Source organism: Labeo rohita, chromosome 6 (assembly GCF_022985175.1).
Source record: "Labeo rohita strain BAU-BD-2019 chromosome 6, IGBB_LRoh.1.0, whole genome shotgun sequence".
Classification (NCBI taxonomy): Eukaryota; Metazoa; Chordata; class Actinopteri; order Cypriniformes; family Cyprinidae; genus Labeo; species Labeo rohita.
In genome coordinates, this window is record NC_066874.1 from 640,337 (window position 1) to 664,560 (window position 24,224).

Genomic DNA, 24,224 nt, shown 5'->3' on the forward strand with positions numbered 1-24,224 from the left:
AATGGTGACATTCAACAGCTGCATGCTGGGTAGCAGCAGAGTACAAAACTCACCCATGACTCCCAGCATGCAGCTGTTGAATATCACCATTGCTGAGATTCATATGCTGATTCTTGATGTCTGTGTGTGTCTAAATAATGTTGGAAACTATAAGGTAGTTATAGGGACAGTTTATACAACTATTGTAAATATTATGAATCTAATAGTCAAATCACTGAAGAAGATCAGTAACAAAGAACATATAATCACAGGTTTTTTTTTTTTTTTTTTTTTTTTTGCTATAACAAACATGCTCTGCAAACACAATTACACCAACAGAAAAAGGGTCAAGAGCCCAACTAAAGTAAACCCTGATCGCCATGATGGTAAGGTCAAATGAAACTTTTTTTTTTTTTTTTTTTAATAAAACCTCTCCCTTTACTTGAAGAAATTTTGTCAGCTTTACTTGAATTTTTTCTGTTCAAACAACTAAATAGTTACTTGTACAAATTACTCAATATAGTTGCGTGGAACCACTTGACAGTCTTTTTTTTAAGTAGGTCCAACAAATCATTTTTTTGAGTGTATAGTCAAATGATAATAAAGACATTTACAATGTTACGAAAGATTTCTATTTTAGATAAATGCTGTTCTTCTGAACTTTGTTCATCAGAGAAAAAAAAAATCAACAATATATAATATATAATAACAATAATGTTTTTTTTTTGAACAGCAAATCTGAATATTAGATTTGAAATCACAGGAATACATTCCTTAAATAAACGTAAAATATTTTCAGATATAACAATACCACACATCTGCCAATATGTTTATGGAGTTTCCAATAAGAGTTTTAATGATGAACAAAACTGTCATGCATTTAGTGTTTATTTTACTGTTTAAATTGTAACTAAAAAGCAGCGGTATAGACTATCATATGAATGTTTTGTATACAAACCATACATTTTTTTTTTTTTGTATAGTATTTTCTCCCACCAAAAAGGTTCCTAGTGTAACAATTTACTTCATATAGTTTAAATGAATAAAATTGTAAAGAAAGTGAGGAAAATAATAGAAAGAAATTAAATATAAATTGCATTTGTTTTAGCAAGTCATGTATTTGTTTGTTTGTTTATTTACATATTTATATATTTTTTCTGCAGGGTTGGTCTTCCTCCTAGGAGGCAATATTCCGTGATCTTATAGAATGTGATTATATCAGTCAGCAAATGAATAATTCGTTTGTGTATGATCTTTCAGTTAATATGTAGCGGTGTACAGTGCATTTGTGTTATTTATATCTAAGTCTTGCGTGATATTTTATGTTGCGTGTAAATAATAGATGTTTAATGTATAAGTTTGTGTGTTTATAATTTGTAGTTGACGTGATGGCGCTCAGGAGCACGAACTCTCTCTCTCACACACACACACACACACACACACACTGTGGCATTTCTGATGCGGAACAACAAGTCTGAACAAACTCTGCTGCTCCACTTCCGAATGTTTGAAACACCTCCACCATCAGACCAGCGCCTCCTCCTGCTTCTGCTGCAGCGCTCGTGAGGAGACACCGACCCGCCGCTCCACCGGACCGATGACGGACAACGAGCGCGCGGCCAGAACCCTCAAACACGTCCTGCAGAAGCCGGGGAACGGCAGCTGCGCGGACTGCGGCGTGGACAGTAAGCGATTCCTCTTTACACACATTAAACATTCACCGAACAACCGGAGCCGGGCGCGCGAGACTCGACCGAACGACAAAAACGCACCCTCGAGACACACGGGGGGGGCGCCGCGTGCGGACGACTCACCTGAACCACTGCGCGCGACGTTCCGACGATTCGGCACTGAGATGTTTTAAACAACATATTACAGCCTTATTTTATTACCCGTGACACTATGAGAGTTGATAAAGTCAAATGGGAACTTACCTGTGTAATCATAGACTGCGGGAGCTGGTGAAGGGAAGACGGGCGTGATGGATGGGTTCAGGGTTGTGTTTGTACTCCTGTAACACAGGATTTGATTTCAGGAACTCTACAGCAGAGCATTTTCCTTCTGATTCAGAATGATTCACTTAGGAGTTTAGAGATGATATTCCAGGGATCAGGATTGTGGGATTGTGTTTGTCTGGACACGAGCGGCTGCTGGAGACAGATCAGATATAGAGTAAAGGTGTGGCCGTGTGATTTCTACATGTTTCTAGAGAGAGAGAGACGGGGGATGTGGGAGCGGTTGAGGAGACTGATGAAGAAACAGGAAGTGTGTTTCTCCACACCGTCCACTGTAACACATGAAGAAAGATGTTCCATCACGACCCTGAACTTGTTCAGCCAAAGTCCCTTTCAAAGAAAGCGTCTTCATTCTGTGGCCATATTTGTGACGCCTCCAGGCAGCTTTTTCAGGCATGCCAGACCAAAGCCACGTCTCAATTCACCTACATACTACGTCCAAAAAAATCTCGTGTATACGCTAGTCAACATTTGAAGTGGATCAGAGCCTTTCTTCAAAGTTGCCCTGAAACTAAAACAATGCCTGTTCTTGTCTTAGGACAACTTTGACTAACTTTTTTGATCCACTTCAAATGTTGACTACTGTGTGCTTTTGAGTGTGTAGCAGAAAATAGGCCAACTTAGGCAAACACTCGAGAGCAAGTGGACTGCATGTGTGCAAATATAGTTGCGTGTATATATGAATATCTATATCTGAAATAGACTTCACTGGATGATTTTACTAAATGAACACATGAAGATGACGGTGTTAGCTAACATGGCATTACAAAGTTACCACAATTTTAAAACCTGTAATACATGATTGTTTCAAGAGGGCGGATATAACGTATATAAATATATCCATCTGATGCGATTGGCTCTTTTATTAAGAAGATGGCACTTATTCCGACACATTACGTGTTCCATTTTCCCCGCTTTATTTTTTACTTGACTTAAGTCACATAGAGTACATGTTCAGGCTGATTGGCAAACTGTTTTTACAGTAAACAAGTGTTTGTGATCATGATGTCATGAGGATTTAAAGGCCAACAGAAACATTCAGTCATCATGTACGTGTCAGTCATGTCGTTTCTAACCTGTATGACCTGATGCTGAACACAAGAAGATATTTTGAAAAATGTTGGTAACCAAATAGTTTCAGTTTCTGTTGACTTACATTATTTTTATATCCATAAAATGAAAGTCAGTGGAAACCTAAACATTTTGGTTACCAAAATTCTAAAAATATCATCTTTTGTCTTCAGTGTCAGTTCATACAAGTCAGTTCATACAGTTTTTTGGGAGGACTGTTCCTTTAAGTTCTGTTCTGTAAGATGAAGATTGACAGAGATGAAGTTGTTCTGCTGACAGCATTAACTATATAATATATATATATATATATATATATACAGTAGTCAGCGTTTGAAGTGGATCAAAACCTTTCATCAAAGTTGTCCTAAAACCAAAACAATACCCGTTATTGTCTTAGCACAAGTTTGATTAACTGATCCACTTCAAATGTTGACTACTGTATATATATATATATATATATTGACACACTCATATCTTTTTAATTAATATAAATGAATGAGGCATATGAAGTGTTTGTAAAGTTCATAAAAATGTCTGTATTTAGTTTTTTAAAATGTTACTGTGCATAAGTTTATGTTTTTCTGTAAGTCAGTGTTGTGTGTTTTAAGGATTTTTCTTTTATCAGAGTTGAGATAAAGCAGGAATGTCGACGCTGTGTTTCCGTAGCTCGAGGCTGATGTTTATGGTTTTTTACCTGGTTTGTGTTTTTTTTTTTTAGCTTCAGGGTGTTTAAGGGGAATCTTAATAAGCTGTTCTCTCTGCTTTCTGGTGTCTGAGTTATTTTGCTCTTCAGCTTTTTAGTGTATGATTTCCAGTATTCCTGGTGTAAGTCAGTGTTCAGTATCTCTTCCTTATTCTGTCGCTGTAAATTATCATGTTTGTGCTGAGTCTGAGTTTTGTGTGTCAGTAACTGCACTGTAATCTCATAATAACATGTTCATCTGGATTTTAAAAACATCAGCCTGCGTTTGCAGGATTTACTCACACGAGGCCTCTGAGACGATCACTCCGGGGTTTATCCATGAAAACCTGCCGATGGCGTCCTTACTGATCTGTGTGTCAAACTAGAAGATCTAGACTGAATGCTGACACCTCATGTACTTTAATATCTGTGTTATTTATTATTTCTCTGTCAGATCCAGAATGGGGCTCCTGTTCTTTAGGAGTCTTCATCTGTCTGTGCTGCTCCGGGGTCCATCGCAGTATTCCCAGCCTCGGAAAAGTCAAATCGCTCCGACTCTCACGCTGGGAGGATTCAGAAGTTCAGGTGATCATTAATGTTTCTGTTCTGAAAATAACAACTAATTGTAAATTTTTTTTAAGGCGAGACACTGCAGGTAAATAGGGTAAAACTAAGAGTTATCGCCTTTCTTACACTATGGAAGCCTGTTTCCGCCACTGAATAAAAATAAGAAAGGTAATTGCAACTTTTTATCTCACAAATTAATTCTCGCAATTTCGAGTTTACATCTCGCAAGTCTGACTTTTTTTTCCTCAGAACTGTGAGATATAAATGCACAATTGCGAGTTATAAAGTCCAGTTCTGAGAAGAAAAGAAGACTGATATGTTCACAGAATTACGCGTTTATATCTCACAATTCTGACTTAACGTGCAATTGTAAGTTTATATTTAACAATTCTGAGAAAAAAAGTCGCAATAACCTTTTTTAAAAAAATGTATTCTGTGTCGGAAACGGGCTTTCATATTACCCAGTTTATTACATTTGATAACTGCTGACATTTTTTTGTATTACAAGTTTTCTAAAATGTTAGGTGTAAATATGCAAATGAGGTATTATTTAGTGAAATATGCACTAATTTTTATACATTTCTAGTACAGAAATCTAAACACTGGATGAAGTCAGTTTCAAAATTCCTGTTTAATTTTTATTGACATTAGAGTGAAACGTTTTACAGAAGCAATTTTTCTCACTCCATAATTCAAAAAACACTTCAGTATACAATATACTTTCACAGTTTTGGGGGGAATAAAATATTGTATATAATCAAGCAAATTATATATGAACAAATCCCTCTTTAAAAACCTTCAGGATATAGACAGGAATAAAAATGTATGTAAGTACTACTGGAGAGTTACGGCTCAGTGTAGGAGAAAAAAAACGACAAACTTAAAATCTATTGACACCAATAGATAAAGTTCTTTTTCATTTTTCAGCTTTATTTCATTTAGGAAAATTCTTTTTAATTCTTTTGTTTTTAACAACTCTGGCCTGTTTGCTGTTTTTTTTGTCCATGGAGCAACAAACGGAGAAAGTTTGAAAACTCATGCAGCTCTTTTCCACATTAAAACAGTTCATAGTGACTCTGACGGAGCTGAACTTCAAGCAAAACTTACTTACTTACTAAACTACTTACCTAAAATACTTTTAGTCTGTTCCTCAAACAAATCGTCATATGACTTCTGAAGAATATAGCGCATATGACTCATATAAACTTTTTGATACATTTATGGTGCTCGTGTCATTTCCTTCTAGAGCTTTACAGACATGCTCACTGTAAACAATTATTGTACAACAAACCAGTGCTTAAAACTGCATGAGTTTTCAGTTTCAGCTATTTCTGCCTGCACGTCACATCTGAGCGTTTGATGATGTCTGTGTTTGTAGTTCATGTCTGAGCGCGGGAATGACGCCATGAACGCCGTGCATGAGGCTGCACTTCCTGTTTACTACTACAAACCCACACACAGAGACTGCCAGTGAGTTTCCATGGCGACGTGCCGCATCTCACATCACATTAAGAGACGACTGAGGAGAACGAGAGCATGACTGCATATGGAAATATCATCTCACATACCGTCATATCGGGCTCCTCAGGGTCTCTCTGGCTCCTTAATGCTCTGACAAGCGTTATATTTAGGGTGATATCAGGGTCACTTTAACTTTAGGCCACTTAATTGAGTTCATTTAGGTGTAGTGAGGCTTCATTCAGCTGATCGTCCAGCTTCAAGAAGCTTCAGAGAGTCAGAAGATCATGCAAATCTGTCTTTGAGGCCTTTAGTAGCAAGTTAACTATCAGCATATCTATGAGCCAGTGTTATTTTAGTATTATTTATATACTGTTGCAGTTCTTATTAATAATATGAATTATGAATGTGATGTTATGATTATTTTAAATATATTTCCAGATCTTCTTTTTTTTTTTTTTTTTAGCAACTTTATTATTTTTGTCATATATTAGTTTTTGAAATATTACTATTGAGGTTAGTTTTATTTTATTTTATTTTATTTTATTTTATTTATTTTTGTCAAATATTTATATTTCATCTTATTTAATCTTTATTTTAATTAACAAAATGTTTTTAATAATTTTAGTTAATCAGAAATTTAATCAGAAAGTTTTTGATAACCTAGTTAATAAAAATCCTACTTTGAGTAGAGCCGTGTTAGAACCACATAGTAAATGTTTTCAAGTTCACCCACCCTAATTAAATTTCATGTCACGTATCAATCAGATGATTTTATTACTTTATCACAAGTCAAGTTCATGCTGAGCTAGACTAGTTCAGGGTTAAGAGTGGTTTTGAGCTCACTGCGGTCAGGATGAGTTTAGCTGTTCTCCAGAGAGTTTCTCTTGTTATAAGTGTGTGTGTGTGTTTCAGGGTGTTGAAGGAGCAGTGGATTCGGGCGAAGTACGAGAGGCAGGAGTTCATGGACAACAGCAAGAAGCTGATCTATGAGGACGGTACGTGTGTGTGAATCTCAGAGTACTTGCTTCTTGCTTTCCCCCTTGGTGACTGACATGCTCATTTGACCAATCACAGAGACCAGAGATGGCATGTTAATGAAGAGGGGGCGGGACAACGGACAGTTCCTCAGCAGACGATTCGTCCTGTCGCAGAGGGAAGGCACACTAAAGTACTACACTAAACTAGATGTGAGTGTCACCGCATGCGCTCATTTTACTATCACTGATACACTACTATTGTTACAATTTTGAACTTTGATATTTTGTAGTCTAATTTGAGTTAAGATATTATTTTGTTGTGTTTTTGTCATTTTCATTAGTTTTTGTTTTTAAAAACGTCTATGTAGTTTGTTTTAATTTTATTAACACTGTGATACTTAGATACTTTTTAAATCTTAATGATACAATGTATTAAACAACATGAACATGAAAGAACAGACATAATGCATTTCTGCTGTAATGTTTCTAAATGAAACAGAATAGCAGAAATAAATGTAGAATTGGCCTTTTGTTTGTGTTTTATATATATATATATATATATATATATAAATAAATATATAAATAATATATATATATATATATATATATATATACATTTATTTTATTTCAGTGTTTATTTCATTACAAGTAACACTTTTTTTTAATTGTTTTAGTTTTAACAAGATGGCATTGTAATAAATTGGCTGTCTATGAAGTAAAAATGCATGTATATGTATATATATATATACACTACCGTTCAAAAGTTTGGGGTCAGTACATTTTTATTTTTTTTTTTTTTTTTTTTTTTTTAAGAAATGAATACTTTTATTCACCAAGGATGTATTAAGTTAATAATTAAAAGTTTATTAAAAGTTAATAATAAATAATTTACATTGTTATAAAATATTTATATTTTGAATAAACACTGTACTTTTTAAACTTGTTATTCATGAAAGAATCCTGAAAAAAAAAAATCACAGGTTCCAAAAAATATTTGGCAGCACAACTGTTGATATTATCCAACACTGATCATTCTAATAATAAATCTGCATATTAGAATGATTTCTGAAGGATCATGTGACACTTAAGACTGGAGTAACAGCTGATAAAAATTCAGCTTTTCATCACAGGAATAAATTCTATTTTAAAGTATGTTAAAATAAAAAACATTATTTTATATTTTATATACAGTTTTTTTCTATATTTTTAATCAAATAAATGCAGCCTTGATGAGCATAAGAGACTTCTTTAAAGACTATTACAAGTCTTACTGACCCCAAACTTTTGAACGGTAGTGTATATATATATACAGTACTGTGCAAAATTCTTAGGCCACTAGTATTTTTATCAGCTAAAAAATGGTTTAAAGTCAATTAAAGTTGGTCTTTTGCTGTAGTGTGTCAGTAGAAAATATCAGATTACATTTCCAAATATTCATTTTGCAATTAATCGTAATAATCCAGTGAGATTTTTGTTTGCAGAAGGAGTCTGACAACAGCGAGTGCTCTGCACAGAGATCTGATCTCGTCATCATTCAGTCTGTCTGGAATGACATGAAGAAACAGAACAAACTCAGACAGACTAAATCCAGAAGAACTGTGACAAAGTCTCCTAGATGCTTCAAGAAACCTACCTGCAAAGCTGCGGCACTGTTAAAAGTTTTAGGCACTTGTGTAAAAATGCTGTAAAATGAGGATGCTGTCAAAAATAGATTTTCTTTATCAATTACCTTCTATTAACTAAATGAAATCAACATTTGGTGCGACCGTTCTTTGCGTTTACAGCAGCTTTTGCCCTGGGTGCACTTGCACAAAATTTTTCAGGTAGCTTTGCAGGTAGGTCTCTTGAAGCATCTTGGAGACGTTGCCACAGTTCTTCTGGATTTACTCTGTTTCAGTTTGTTCTGTGTCTTCATGTCATTCCAGGATGATGAGATTAGATCAGTGTGGAGCACTGGCTGTTGTCAGACTCCTTGTGCAAACAAAAATCTCACTAGTTTATTACAATTAATGGCAAACAGAATGTTTGGAAATGTAAACTGATGTTTCCTACTGACACACTACAGCAAAAGATAGAAATAACTTATTTTAAACCATTTTTAGCTGGTGAAAATACTAGTGGCCTAAAACTTTTGCACAGTACTGTATATATTTATTTATTTATTTATTTATTTTAAATCTGTGCTATACTACTAAGGAAAACAGAGAAAAAAAATACAAAATAAAATCTGTCAGCAGGGATAAATGTGGATGTATAGTCTGGTCTGTACTTTTCACAAAAGCCTTTTGTTGACAAACAAATGGGCTGAAAAAAATACACATTGCGCATTTCCTTATACTACTGACATTATAGCACTATAAAACTTGTTGAAAATGGGCAAACTCACCTTTTCTGACTGTATCTGCATGTCTCTGTAGGCTAAGGAACCAAAAGCTGTTATAAAGGTGGACACCATCAATGCCTGCTTCCAGCCGGACAAGATTGGAAACCCCAACGGCCTGCAGATCACCTACCTGAAAGACAACGTCACACGAAACATCTTTGTCTATCATGACAGCAGCAGGGTGAGACGTAGAGACACACACACACACACACACACACTCATACGTAAGACCTTGACACACTCTGTCCGTGTGTCTCCATCAGGAGATCGTGGAGTGGTTTAACTCCATCCGGGCGGCACAGCTGCACTATCTGAAGGTGGCGTTCCCTGGAGCCACGGATGCTGAGGTGAGTCCTGAAACACCAGCACTCGTTTCGGTTCCTGCATGTGAGTCTAGTCGTGTGACATAACTCACAGCTTCTCTTTCTGCTCAGCTGAAGCCCAAACTGACACGCAGCTTTCTGAAAGAGGGATACATGGAGAAAACGGGCCCGCGGGTGAGAAGCGCTTATGCCGTCACTCACAACAACACCTCAAAGAAGTCACATCTGAAAAAACAGAGCAGTTGCGATACATTTTAAACCTTTATGATACAATGTATTTAACAATATTCACAATGTCATTTCTAAATGAAACAGAATAGCAGAAAATAATGCAAGATTGGTCTTGACTTTATTAGTCAGTTTGTATCATATATAAGAGCTCATGTACATTCGTTTTATTAACCTGCGTCTGCTCCTGGTCCTCCTGTCGGGTTTATATTCGGATAATGAGCAGCTTCATCCTGCTTATTATTCCAGATAAATACTAATGAATAAGACTAGGATGGTACATTAAGAAGGTCTGTTTTGATTCACATTGAGCTGGTTTGTGTGTCTGCAGCAAACCGAAGGCTTTAAGAAGCGCTGGTTCACGCTGGATCACAGACGGCTCATGTACTTCAAAGATCCTCTGGTAAGACGCCTCTGGTCTCCTCGTGTCTCTCCTGCAACCGATAATGAAACTTTCAGATTGAGCGACTTCCTGGTTTGGTCACGGTAAAACAGGTTAGATGAGAGGCAAATGTGATCAGGTGTTGATGTTTGATATTAGCGCCTGTTCCGAGATCAGCAGTCTTCTTTTATTTAAATGCTTTTGGGCAAGAGAGATCAGCAGTTACTGTACACACACCAGCTGATTTAAATAAATAAAAAGGATTATTAAAAACAAATATACATAAAAACATTACATTATTATATTATAATAAATAAGTAAACAATAAAAATAGATTAAGTAAATTATGAAAAATGTAAATAAATAAATAAAGCACAGTACCACAGTAAGTAGAAAGAAAACATCATGTAACTTAATTGAAAACAAATATTTTCCAGATAATATTTTAAATTGGTATAGTATATAGTAGACCATTTGAAACTGATATAATATGGCTTTTTGTACTTGAAAATCTAGCTTCCTTTTAACATTAAAGATGGGGTTCCTGCTTGAGGATGATCATATTTGGGGGACTGTGGAACCTAAAAGACTCAAAACCCCTGGAAAATCCAGTATATCACGAGACGTTTGATGAATGTGGCTGGAATCTTTGGTTAAATTAATCTTTTTTCCCCCCCCTCAGTAAACAAAATTAATAAATAATGGATTATCAACAAGTCTGCAATACAGAAAATGACATAAGATGTAATTATTTTAAAATTATTAATGTGCAATTAGTTTTTATGACCATATTACTTAAGAGACTGTCTGCAATATTAGTACTTGTGGATGCATTTGACACAACACAAGACCATTTAAAATCAATGAGTGAAGACAAAAAGATGATTCAATTTAAAAACCTTAAATACACACTTTCCCTTTTACATTCACATGCATTTAAACCTAAAAATCTGGCTGGGAACTGAAAAAAAATTGACAGGTTTTGAGCTAATTACTCTTGTATAAATGAATTAACATTAATTGAGGAAACTGCATTAAGAAATGAGAAAATTATACAAAATGCAGCACATTCTGTCAAGAAATAACTTGTTTACAGTAAATACGCTTATAGCAGACATCAAGCATCTATCAAAGACAGTGTCTGTGGAACGAGTGATGCAACAGTTCAAATACTGCATCAGACTGAAAGAGGAAAGAGAACTTGCATGAGCGATGGAGTCAGAAACGGAGTTTCTTTCTGTCTGACAGGATGCGTTCGCAAAAGGCGAGGTGTTCCTGGGGCACCGAGACCACGGATACCGCGTTACGATCGGGCTGCCCGCGGGAACCCACTACACCGGGACGTGGCAGTACGCCATCACCATAGAAACACCTGACCGCAGCTTCCTGTTCACTTGTGAAACGGATACGGAGCAAAAGGATTGGATGAGCCATTTTAATGCGATCATCAGCACTCCCATGAGCCCGCAGGAATACACAGGTAACACTTCACACACACACATGAATTGTGGGGACTTTCCATAGACTTCTATAGATTTTATACTGACCAAACGATATTGTCTATTCCCTAACCCAACCCTAACCCTAAACCTAGCCCTCACAGAAAACATGTTTGCATCGTTACACTTTCGGATAAACATCATCTACTATTTTTAATCATTTTTTAACATTTGGTCCCCACAATGTAGCAGAAACAAGTACACACACACACACACACGAGTGTGAACATCACAACATGAGCGCTGCTGTGTTTTTCAGTGGAGGCCTACTTCAAACACAAACACTGATGGACCCTCACCGTGACCTTTGACCTTTCACCTGTGACCTCTGCAGCTGACCCGCCACGGATCTCACAGCATGTGCCTCGGATGTTTGTGTTTTTAAGTTGTTTTACACTAAGTATTTGTTTGTATACGTTACTATGATTGTTTATCATTACTTCATGAAACTGAGTATTTTGTCCCCATAACATATTATATAACGTTATATTTGCATGTCTGTGTTTTTGATGAACAGTTTGTGACCAAACCTTATTTTTTCAATCTGATTTTAAAGGATTAAAGGCTCCATCTAGTGGTGAAATTGAGTTTTTTTTTTAATTTCACTACTGATTGTTCACATGAACATTCATTAAAATGATTTTCAACTCTTTTTAAAGTGAAAGTGAACTTTCTAGTTCTGAGCCTCATTTTATTTACATATTAAAGGGACAGTTCAGCCAAATATTATAATTTAGTCACCCTAATGTTGTTGCAAACCTGTATAACTTCCTTTTTTTTTATGGACCACAAAAGGAGATGTTTAGCAGAATGTTCACACTGCTCTTTTCCATACAATAAGAGGTTAAAGTGACCACATTTAGCCTAAAAAAAGACCAAAAACCTTATAAGTGTCATAAAACTATCCATCATAAGTGTCTTGTGAAAGTAAGTTTATTTAATCACATTTTGTCATGTTGCAAATCTTTTTTTTTCTTTAATCATCATTCCGTACCCCATAACAAGAAAGCAAAAAAACATATTTGTGTTAACTTTGCAAGTTAATTACATAATTGCATTACACTGATATGAAAAATGAAACCATTTTAGCACAAGTTTGCAACATGACAAAACATGAACAAAAAAAAACAGACTTTCGCAAGTCACTGTATATTTCAGGCTTTCTGTCATGTGATGATTGGTGTGACGAACAGACTGAAATGTAATTCTCAAATCTCATTGGTTGTAATGCTTCACATGACTGTTCAATCATACTTTTTTAATATTTAAATATATGTGGCCACAAATGAGATGCACTGGAAAAGAAGATAGAAAGAAAATGTCTGGCGCATCATGAATTTGCAACAATGATGGCAGATTTGTCTTTTTCCTGTAATATTATGCTCCCTCAGGGTTTAGTCCAGCTTTTTAATAAAGTACTGATCTAATAATCTTGTGTTTGAGGTCGGATTTTGATTGTTCACGTGAGCTGGAGGATATTAGTGCGTGTGTGTGTGTTGTGTGTTTGTATGTGGGTGTGAATGGAAGATTATTGAGTGCAGCTCATGATCGGGGTGTGTGAAACGGCACCAGGGTGTTCAGAGACGCTTGAGCGGCTCAAACGCTGAACGTCAGATCACACCTACCTGAGAGAAAGAGAGAGAAGAGACGGACACCAGAGAAACCTGCAGACACAACAGAAAGCAAGACGCATACAGCAACCCAACACAAAGAGCTGAAACGCTTGGATCCGGATGGATACAGCCGAGAACATCAGAGGAACTTCTGTATGCTCATGAACGGAGGTTTATTTTATGACAATCCTGCACGGATCATGGGTATGTTTAGGACTTGTTACAGAAGGACTTGTCTATCTGTTGCTCAGTGTTCATTTGGTGCTTTGATGTTTGAAGAAGCTTCAAAGATTCTTAGAACTAAAGGTTCCAAAAGGTGGTTTTCACAGCAATGCCATAGAAGAACCGTTTTGGCAACTTTTCAGTGAAGAGTTATTCTTTTTTTCATGAAGGACATTTTAATAATCTAAAGAGCCATTTTCCACTGTAAAGAGCCTTTTGTGCAAGTTTCATGGACGGTAAATGTTCTTCTTGGAACCACTGAGTCCAATGAAGAGTGGAACAAGAGCTCAGCAGGAAGAGTTGGAGTAGTTCTGGAGTAGTCTTTCAGTGATCAATTCCTAAAATAACCACTTTTTCTTCATATGAAGAACAATTTGTGTAGTGGGGAAGTTCTATGGATGTTAAATGTTCTTCTTGGAAATATCAAAGCTCAGTTTTATAGGAAGCATTACATTTATTTTTCCTGGATCCTTTTATGATGAAAAACATAAATAATGGCAGCACTGCAGCGGGAAACGCTGGAGTAGTTTTTTTTTTTTCATTTGAAGAATATTTAATAACCTTTTTCCACTATAAAGAACCTTTTGTGCAATGGAAAAGTTCCACGGATGTTAAACGTTCTTCTTGGAACCATCGAAGCCAATGAAGAGTGGAACAAGAGCTCAGCTGGAAGTGCTTAAAAGAACCACTTTTTCTTCGTAAGAAGAACATTCAATGACCTTTTTCCACTATAAAGAAACTTTAGTGCATTGGAAAGATTCAGTGGATGTTAAACCGCTGATTCCAATTAAGACACTTTTATCAATTTTATAGGAAACATTTGAATTGATATATTTCTCCCTGATCCTCTTACGATGAGTAACTCACCCAACGGCAGCACCACAGCCGGAAGCGCTGGAGTAGTTTGGGTCACTCCGCTCCTGGGCGCCACCCTCATCACCATGTGCATTTTGGGCGTGACGGGAAACCTCTACACCCTCGCCATCATGCGATCGGCCACGTTACGGCGCGCCGGCTCCATGTACGTCTTCATCCTCAACCTGGCGGCTGCAGATCTGCTCTATCTGGGCACCATCCCATTCGTGGTCTGCACCTACTTCGCCCACGACTGGTTCTTTGGGGAAATGGGCTGCAGGTTGTTGTTGAGTCTGGATCTGCTCACAATGCATGCCAGCGTGTTTGTTCTGGTGGCCATGAGTCTGGAGCGCTACCGTGCCGTCGCCGCACCTTTCAGAGCCCGCCGCTCGACCGCCCGCGGCCACTGGCTGATGGCGTTGGGAATCTGGCTGGCAGCGTTCGTGCTGACGCTCCCTATGATGGTGATGATCCGTCTCCGAGAGGGACGTCCCAGTACGGTGGGCCTCGTCAAACGCATCTGCTTCCCAACGTGGACGCCCGAGGCCTTCAAGGCGTATCTGACCGCGCTCTTCTTCACCAGCATGCTCCTGCCCGGCCTGCTGATGGTGGGGCTCTACGCGGGTCTCGCCCGCCATTACTGGGCCGCCCAGGCCAATCTGACGCGTGGATCCTCGTCGTCCGTTCGCAGGCGCCGACTGAAGCACAAAGTAGTGGGAATGATCTTCTGCATCGTGGTGGCGTACTGGGCGTGTTTCCTGCCGTTCTGGGGTTGGCAGATGGCGAAGCTCTTCTCGTCCGAGTCGCTCCGCTCGCTGTCGGCCGCCGCTCACACCTACGTCAACTTCTTCGTCACCTGCCTGACGTACGGAAACAGCTGCGTCAACCCGCTGCTTTACACGCTGCTGACGCGCAACTACCGCGACTACCTGGCCCAGAGGGGTCAGTCATCGGGGGCGAGTCGAGGGGATCAGGGGTCGGCCGTTGGAATCAACGCCATCCAGGATCATGTAGGATAAGTTCAAGAGAGATCTGAGAGTGTTTTAAGACTGTAAGACTTTAGAAATCATTGGATTTCAACTAGTTTTGCTTGAGTTCTGCATTTTACACTGGACTACACATTACTAAAACTGTTTATCATACAAAAGTAACAAGAATGTGCCATTTCTGCACCACTAGTGCGACATAATTGCAGAAATAATGCCTGTTTTCAGACAGGTTTCTTGTCATTGGCCAGCCACAAAGATAGCCCCGCCCCAGGCTCACATGATTGGCTGAGTCAGAAGTTGACATGATGGGCTGCTTAAACAGATCAGTGTTGTGGAAGCAGTGTTTGACTACTCAGGCAGATTAACCTACAAATGCATTATAGTGACTTTTGTATATTAATATTCATATGTCATTATTTGCCATATAATCAAGTGACAAATGTATTTGTTCAGAAGTACTGTAGCGTTTGATTTGGACACACAACCTTTGAGATCAACAGCATAAGATATGGGAACTGGGAGGTGTTTTCTCTTCCCTTTTAAAAGCTGATAAGGTGTTTGTTATCTTTACACATATTGCTCACTATTATTATTAAGTAGTAAATTTACAGGTTAAAGATTAGTATTTTATTATCTGCATTTGTCATTGTTTTTAACTGCTGTTTGTGAACCATCAGATCGGATCCGAGGCCCGGTTTTGCACCAGACAAATGCTGCTCTATATAGTCTTGAGTCTGTTTTTGTAGCTGTAGGTGCTTTATGGATGAGTTTATTGTTTCTCCAGAGGTATATTTAGTAAAAAGTTCAAACTAAATAAAGATAATTTGCCTATGATGATTCCTACAGCTGGCTGGTGAACTCTTATGGAGGGATGTATATATGTGTGTGTGTGTGTGTGTGGAATCTGTTTTCTGTCCGTCACATTCCTCAGCTCCTGCTTCTGCCTTTTCGAGTCGCTCTGTAAATGATCATGAGGATCCTGTTGCTCTGAGTTTAGCACAGTGAAATTGCTAAATGATTTTCTGAATCGAGGAGTTTTCTGACAGATGTGAAATCACACCCAGTCTCAGACTGATAACTTTCAGCTTCTCATTTGCTAAATTAACATTTCACATTCTTTTTGTGGTCATTTTTTCATCAGTTTTTTGGGCCATATATAGTCACTGTACACTAAACCAGAGCAGTAAAACCGCAACTAATGATTTAATTACTCTTTGCATACAAGTATGTACTTTGCTGTTAATGGTGACTTTTTGCATGTAGTTATTTTATTTTTTAATTATTTTAGTATTTTTTGTACATTTGTTTATTTATTTATTTTTCAGAATGCTGTGTTATAGAGGTCTCATCTTGGTATCACAGACACATTTGTTGCAAAAGTCTCACTCTCTCATTGAATATGTTCATTTAGACAGTTACTGTAAGCAATTAATTTCAAAGTGGATACCTTCTAAATTAACCAGGAATCTTTAATTTGCTAAACTACAAGCGATTTAGACTTTAAACGTAGCTTTCCCAAACTCTGCACTTAATTTTTGACAGTATATTAATACTTTGACACTTCTAAGACTTAGAAGCTTCATCGTCATTGAAAGAGAACCGTCTCCAACCCAAAGAACACAAGAAGAACAGCGAGCCCATTCACATTCTGTCAGTGGATTTATTTGACACTGGAGTGGCTTGGATCGGTGCAATCAGTGAAGAACATCAGACCAGAGATCTCATGAGGTCTGACACACTGAGGAACCACAGGAGAACGTCACTGTCCTGCTCAGTTGATCTTAATGCTGCTGATCCTCACGTCTCCCGCCGTGTGCACGTGTTTGAAGACGTCGTCGCCGAAGCGGTTCGGGAAGCTCATCATGGTGCCCCCGGGGAGCTTGATGTAGAAGGTTTCGTTGTTGAAGGAGATGGTCAGCTGGTGGAGGAAAGACAGGTGAGATTTACACACTCCATCAGTGTTTGTTCACTTCAGCTGAATGTCACTGTATTAGATCGAGTGTCTGTATGAAGTCAGGTGTAGAGAATCATATTAACTAGCAATTTCATCTCTTAACCACAAAGAAACACAATACAGTCTTCATCTGCAACACTTTTGTTATTGATCTAGCATTTTCAAGATATGGAAGCCTGTTTACACCGCAGGATAAACAAAAAAAAATCTTACTTTTTACATTTTATTTCTTTATTCATCTATTTATTTTTAATACTCAGATTTAGAGATTGTATCTTACAATTTGGCCTTTTTGTTCCAGTGTTTTTTTTCTTCCACCACAGAAGAAAAATTGTTTTTATTTTACAATTCCAAGGCAAAGCTGTTTAATATTTCTCGCTTAGAGAATTACGAGATTAAAATTACTCACAATTAAAAGAAAAAAGTTAGAATTGTGAATTGTCTTTTTCATTTTTATTACATGGCAAAAAAAAAAAAAAAAATAAATAAATAAATATATATATTCCACCACAGAAGAAGAAAAAAATCACAATTATAAGGCAGAACTATTTATATTTTTGTTTTATTTTATTTTGTAATTCTTAGAAAATTTAAAAAAACAAAGTTTAAATTGTGAGATAAAAAGCTACCTTTTTAATTTTACAATTTTTTAATAAAAAAAAAAAAAAAAAATAGAATTGCTGTAGTGGAATTGCGAAGGGAAAAAAATCTGAATTTTTTATATCTCACAGTTCGCACTGTTTTTTCTCAGAATTCTGCCATGGGATAAAAAAGTAATTCCAACTTTTTATCTTGCAATTTCCTTGAAATTGGGAGATAAACTCTGAATTGCAAGAAAAAAAACTGTACATCTTGATTTATAATAAATTGTGCAGTGATATATTTAAATGTGAATTTTGGGACAGAGCACATGAGAAGCTGTTGTAAGTGTGTGATTGCAGCATAACTCATCCTCAAATCTCTGACCGGTGGGCGGTTTATTGCCTAAGTAGTTAATATGTGCAAAGAGTGAAGCTTTATGACTCATTGTGTCATGAGTTACTGTAATCTGTCAAAAGATTAAAGCCAGTCAACTAACCTAGATACAGGAATTACTAGAGAGCTGGTCAAAGAACACAGATAAAGGCCTAACTAAGGTTTGACAATAAATGAAGCTTAATCTGAAGCATAATAAATTGTAACGGCAAAATGTGTGGATGCCAGATTTAGCCCTTCTTTCACAGACAAAGGCTTAAGTCTAGTCCTAGACTAAAATGTAAGTATGAGCTGTTTCAACTGAAAGAAACTTGCACTGACTGATCTTAATATATTATAATATTTTTTTTTTCCTAAGCATGTTTATAAAAATTACTTAAATGTCCTAACTGAACTATGGCCTAGTCCTGGCTTAGTCTAAGCCCTGTCTGTGAAACCGGGCCTTAAACTTCTTAAATTTGAGGAATCCAGAAAGAAGAAAGTAAAGCATCTCGTGAAGCACAAAAAGGTCAAATAAAGAGGACACTACTAGAATAACACATAAATGTTAAATGCTTTTGATTTCTCGTGAACGCGAGATGCTGCCGGTTTGAGTTGTTTGTGATGTAGAAGAGGTCAGATGTCAGAGGTCATCGGTGCTCACCTTGAACTCCTCACCCTGTTCAAAGGGAAAACAGGGTTCACGATGTTCGGCGCCCCAGCCGCCCTGCTTGGAGTTGCACACGATGGTGTTGGTGTCGCCCTGCGAGTTAAAGCGAGGGTTGAAGTGAAGAGCGATTGCGTCGGCGTCATGACCGATGTTGATGGCAAACCTGAGCACAGAGAAAAGAAGGTTGGAGACACGCGTAGACAGTTTCTGTGCATAAAATAATATGTAAACCTGGCATAAAATCTATATGCAATTAACTATCTGCAAATATACATTACAAAAACTTTTTTGGTGTTGTTATTTGAAATAAAATGAATGTGCTCTTAAATTTCAGCTAGTTTTAAACTTTGAGTTTAACTTGATGTACTAAAAAAAATCTAAAACTGAAATAACTGATTAAAAACACAACAAAACGACTAAAACTGTAGCTAAAAAATAAAAAGAAAGCAGCAAATATAACGTTAAATATTCTAACAAAATCATAATAGTGTCTCAGTGATAGTAAACTAACTGATATATACATACAGTGTACTCAAAAACTGAACTAAACCTAGTAACCGAACTGCTTCTGTGCATATAGTGAGCATCCTGACTGATTTGGGATGTTTCATGTACCACACAAATGGATTTAAAGTGTGAAAATACTGAACAGTAACTAAAATCTTTGTTTATTAAGGTTGTAAAGCAGATGTACGCACGAGTCACAGCCTGGTTTAGTCTTTGCAGTGATCTTCATCTCCATCCCAGCCTTAAAGCTCATGTCCTTTAAGGTGAACACCTGTGAGATACGGATAAAAAGGCTTCATAAGTCATGGTGTAATTGATAGAACACGACATGGACACGGTTGTGAAGGGTTCACTTGGTTTTGTATCCTTCAGTGATAATGTATCTGTAAAATTACTGTTTAACCGATGATTCTGTCAATAAGAGGAACTGTTTCTGGATCGCATGTGCTATCTGAGCAGCCAAACCCAACGTTAATGATAAACCTCCAACAATAAAGCCATAAAGAGGTGAACAGGAAGACCCAGTAAGCAAACATTTGATCTAATGCAATAAACGTGCCGTGAGACGACATACAGTCCTAAAAAACACACGTTACTCAGACTGAGACACAGAGTGAAGCGAATACTTGCAAATTTGAAGAAAATCAAATATTATTTTGATTGGCGTCATGTTTATTATTCTTATACTTCCAGATGTTATTTTATGGTTTAGATGGCTTTAATATGTATGAAATAATGCAGAAGAGCATGTGAATGTGTCACTGTGATGCTCAACCTGTCTGTGTGTTTTCACAGCCGTGTGACATTTCTCTATAAAAGAGATGTTCGAGGGCTGCTGAATCTGATGAAATCTCTACCACTGAAACCCACTGAATGTCCACATTACAGAAAATGAGGTACGTGTATTTATATCTGTCTGTGTCTCTACCTGAGCCGAACCCTGAGCCTCACACACCTGTCCTGTGAATCACCTGTCTATCACACACAGTCATGTAAATCTGTGCTAAAATTCCTCATCCGAACTGTCCCTGCTATAGTTTTTTGACAGATTTAGTTGTATTTTTCAGAGAAAAGTGTTTATTTAAAGTATTTTGTGGCTGTTTTCTATGCCTTGAAATCATGATATTAAAATTAGCTGATAATTCCATATTACAGATTTATTTTTTGGGTTGATTAGTAATAATTAGTATATTATATTAAGTCTTTTAAAACGAATAACGGCTCATTCTGGATTATTTCATATCATTTTTTTTAATTACGTAATTCAACTGAATAAAAATTCCCATTTCATTTTGCAACAGTGTTGTTGCAGTGAGATTTCAGAGGAAACAGTGATATCATCAGCTCATGCTGTTGAGTCAACACAACAAATCACTGCCCATCACAAACGCTCTGACAAACTGTGACACTTAGAATAGAATAGAACTGAATAAAATAGAATAGAACATTTAAAGTGGATCAAAAAAAAAAAAAAGAAGTTAATCAAAGTTCATCAAAAGTTCATCAAAGACAAGAATAGGTATTGTTTTGGTTTTAGGACAACTTTGATGACAGGTTTTCATCCACTTAAAATGTTAGCTACTATAGAATAGAATCAAGAGCCAGTGAAAGGAAGTGATGTCACTCACCATCTTGTTGAGTTGGTAGAGCTGCAGCAGTGTGTCTCGTTCTCCTGCCGCCCCTCATTATAAACCCGTGAGGCGGATCCAGACACTCCAGCCAATAAGAACAGAGCAGAGCAGTGAGACTGAACCAATCACACTCACTGACTGAATCAATATTGTAATGGTTTTAGTTGTTAGACGGCCTCACATGGGGCGCCAAATATGTACTGTAATGATTTTAGATTTAAGTGGCACCACCAGTGTAATGACCTTGAAATATTAATGTTAATATTTCGTTTTTTATAGGGCACCAACCAAGGAATTCCACCTTCATAATAAAGAACAATCATGGAAGATTGTTGCATAAATAAGAATTACATTTAAATTCTAGGAAGTTGTAGTCTGACCAGTCTGAAGGATTTGTGAGATATCGTTAACTTGTAGAGCCTTTTCACGGTATTATCGACACAAGTAAGACACGAGTGTAATAAAAGGGATTTTATTAACAAAGTGATAGACAAGAGTTACTAACAACTTCTAAATGGATACAACGAATAGATAAAGTGCAAAGATTGATAAATGGAAGTGACCTAGTTGGATGTTACTATAAACATTATCTTATGGAAAGATAAACGGAAGTTCCCTGAAAGTAATAAGGTTAACCTTACTCTTACTCTGCAAATTAGATCATAAACTGACAATACAGTAATGCCAACGGTCTCTGGAAAGAGTGAAATTCTTACGCAATTTTGACATGGGCCACGTTGCAGTAGGAAGAGAGGAGTTAGATCCGTTTTCAGCCTGCCTTAAAGTCTATGTTTAAAACAATGTCTTGAAAGTTTTTCCTATGCGTAATTCACTTTCCAAACCAATTCCAGATTAACCTACACATCGTGTTGAAAATATGAAGACCAAACACACACAGCACTCATTAAGTATATGCAGTTCTGTAAATTGATATGAGGAAGGTTTAGTCAGTTTTGTGTCCATTATGTGTGAATGCACGTGAAGATGTATCCTTCCCGGTTTGGTCAGTCTGAGGTAGTGAGTGATCGTTCACACTTAGGTCTTTAGAATGAAGAACTGTGATCTGTAAAAGACCACATGATGATCAGATCAGCCTTTGATCCATGAATGATAAGCATGAGTGAGAATAAAGCAGTTCCTGAATGGGGCTTACTGTATGTTAATGTTAACCCCCCTCTCCACAAGAGGTAGTGTTGTTATCTTACAACAAAAGGCATCCTTTATTGTCCACAGAGCCTGATAACATCAAAATATAACTTTCCACACGTTGTATGGAAAGCGGTTTTGCCATCTTGACCACTGTTCACTACAATATGAGATTCCATCATGACTAGACTGATTGTAGTCTCAGTGACACAAAGAAACATGACATTATCACATACAGCACTGTTTGACAGTCCACACAGATTTTCATCCAGGAACGGAAATCTGCTGCCGTTCATTGATGGGTAGTTGACGTGTGCTGTGGTGACGTGTCATACTCCATCTCTAATTATTACTCATAAAACTCATGAGTAACAGTCATATCATTCACAGTAATGTAGTGTATATAATTCCATGGAATATTTCAAAGCTAATTTGTTAAGGTCAGTGAACCAGACATAAAAAGATGATTAAAATCTTACATTCCCTCATCTAAAATCTTGCTGTTGACTGCTGTTCCGGTGGTTTTTGCAGTCCGTTGTTGGGTTTCTGCTATTGTCAGTAGTTTTGATTCATGTGAGCTGCTTGTTTCATTGTAGAGGATGTTCAGTGAGTGTGCTTTCTCACGGTCAGTCATGCACACTGATCTTCAGTCCTGATCATTCAGCTGGACTTAATGAAATATTTCAGCAGTGCTTTGGATATGAAAGTCTTAGGACAGTCTGAATGAGTGTGATCTATGATCAATAACAGCTCAGTGTGACTGATTCATCAACCATCATGAGCGTCCTCTGAAGGTTTCTCTGATTGTCCCACAGACAGGTATGTTTAGGGCGGGTCACGATCACATTTATCATTTGTATGTGCTGTGCCTTTAAGACATGACCACTTCATTTGTGTAATTTTGAATTGTTCTGGGATTTTGCCGATGGATTATTACAGGATGCATGTTAAACTGAAGAAGAAATTAATGATGACTCACAGACACAACGATCACAACTGACAACACACTTGAAACAAAAATGATTTTCTTACTTAGTATTGTTTATCATGTTTTATATCTAGATTCACTTGAAACATAAAATAAGAAAAGCTATTCCATCTTGTTTTGTGTATATGTATTTTTTTTCATTCAGGAAACTGAAAATGAAACAATTTATTTTCCAATTCAGAAAAAGTAGAGAAACATTTACATGCGTAACTTTCACTAGTACTTTTGTTACTCTTCTGCTTCCACTGAGATGATTTTTTTTCTGATCAGCTTTACTGCTGTTCCTCCTAAACAATATACAAAATGCAAACTGTACAAACTAAACTGTATCATCAACATTCAGTTAGACCATGCTCCTGTCATAATTCACTGTTTGCATATATTCTTATTCATTATGGATGTCTGCATTCATCTTGTGTATAAAGTAAATTCAGTTTGACCTGCAGGCAGCTTAACACTCAAAGACAGTTTAGTTTGACTGTTTGTAGCAGGCGTTGGGAACACATTGTAAGTCATCTGCTATGATTGTCAACAGCTAGGATTTATAATCAGGTGTCAGACAAACAGTGCTGCCAGATTGGGTTGATGATTTCCTGCCCAAAAGCTCACCAAAACCTGCCCACTTCAACAAAATTTTTAACTGCCAAAATAATGTGATAGAATTGTATTGCCATGTTAATCAAGGTTGATAAGGACCATTTTTTATCTCCTTAAAAAATAATGATGGCAAAATAAAATAAAAATATTTATCCTGTGAAATATAAATATGCCTAAAATGTCCAGAAATCTTTTCCAAGTGGCAATCAAGAAATTAACTGATGACTTTAAAAACACATGCATAGTCCACAGTAAGAATAAGCAAATTTTTGTGCAAAAAGTGTGCAATGTAGTGATCAGAAAGCAATGTAATTTAGCTGCTTTTACTCTCGTTCATGCACACCCCCAGGACAGCCAAAAATGTGTTATTCACTGATATATACTGTATGATAATCGGACAGCAAAAATAAAATAATAATAATAACCATTAACAACAACAATGCACTTACCTTTGTCTTGTGCTTTATCTTCAGACAGAACTACAGCACGTATTTCATGAAGTACACATTTTAGAGCATAATGCAGAACTTT

The 24,224-nt window shown here is 37.0% G+C and overlaps 3 protein-coding genes across 3 annotated transcripts; 2 read left to right on the forward strand and 1 right to left on the reverse strand.

Annotated features, from left to right (window-relative positions):
* The first annotated feature begins 1,435 nt into the window (after nt 1-1,435).
* On the forward strand, nt 1,436-12,537 carry zgc:92360 (uncharacterized protein LOC436988 homolog). The gene is made up of 11 exons (XM_051111455.1): nt 1,436-1,664; nt 4,202-4,332; nt 5,693-5,784; nt 6,688-6,770; nt 6,850-6,962; nt 9,170-9,316; nt 9,399-9,482; nt 9,570-9,632; nt 10,018-10,089; nt 11,317-11,548; nt 11,827-12,537. Exons 1-11 carry the CDS (start codon nt 1,577-1,579, stop codon nt 11,853-11,855), a joined length of 1,134 nt encoding a protein of 377 aa, XP_050967412.1. The 5' UTR covers nt 1,436-1,576; the 3' UTR covers nt 11,856-12,537.
* Nucleotides 12,538-14,256: 1,719 nt separating this feature from the next.
* Nucleotides 14,257-15,276, forward strand: uts2r4 (urotensin-2 receptor 4). The gene has a single exon (XM_051111456.1). The coding sequence runs from the start codon at nt 14,257-14,259 to the stop codon at nt 15,274-15,276; it is 1,020 nt and encodes a 339-aa protein (XP_050967413.1).
* Nucleotides 15,277-16,886: 1,610 nt separating this feature from the next.
* Nucleotides 16,887-21,031, reverse strand: lgals2b (lectin, galactoside-binding, soluble, 2b). Its single transcript, XM_051111459.1, has 4 exons — nt 20,960-21,031; nt 19,523-19,602; nt 18,819-18,987; nt 16,887-17,164 (listed from the first exon to the last, which is right to left on the reverse strand). The coding sequence occupies exons 1-4, from the start codon at nt 20,960-20,962 to the stop codon at nt 17,018-17,020; spliced, it is 399 nt and encodes a 132-aa protein (XP_050967416.1). The 5' UTR covers nt 20,963-21,031; the 3' UTR covers nt 16,887-17,017.
* Between the last annotated feature and the right edge of the window lie 3,193 nt (nt 21,032-24,224).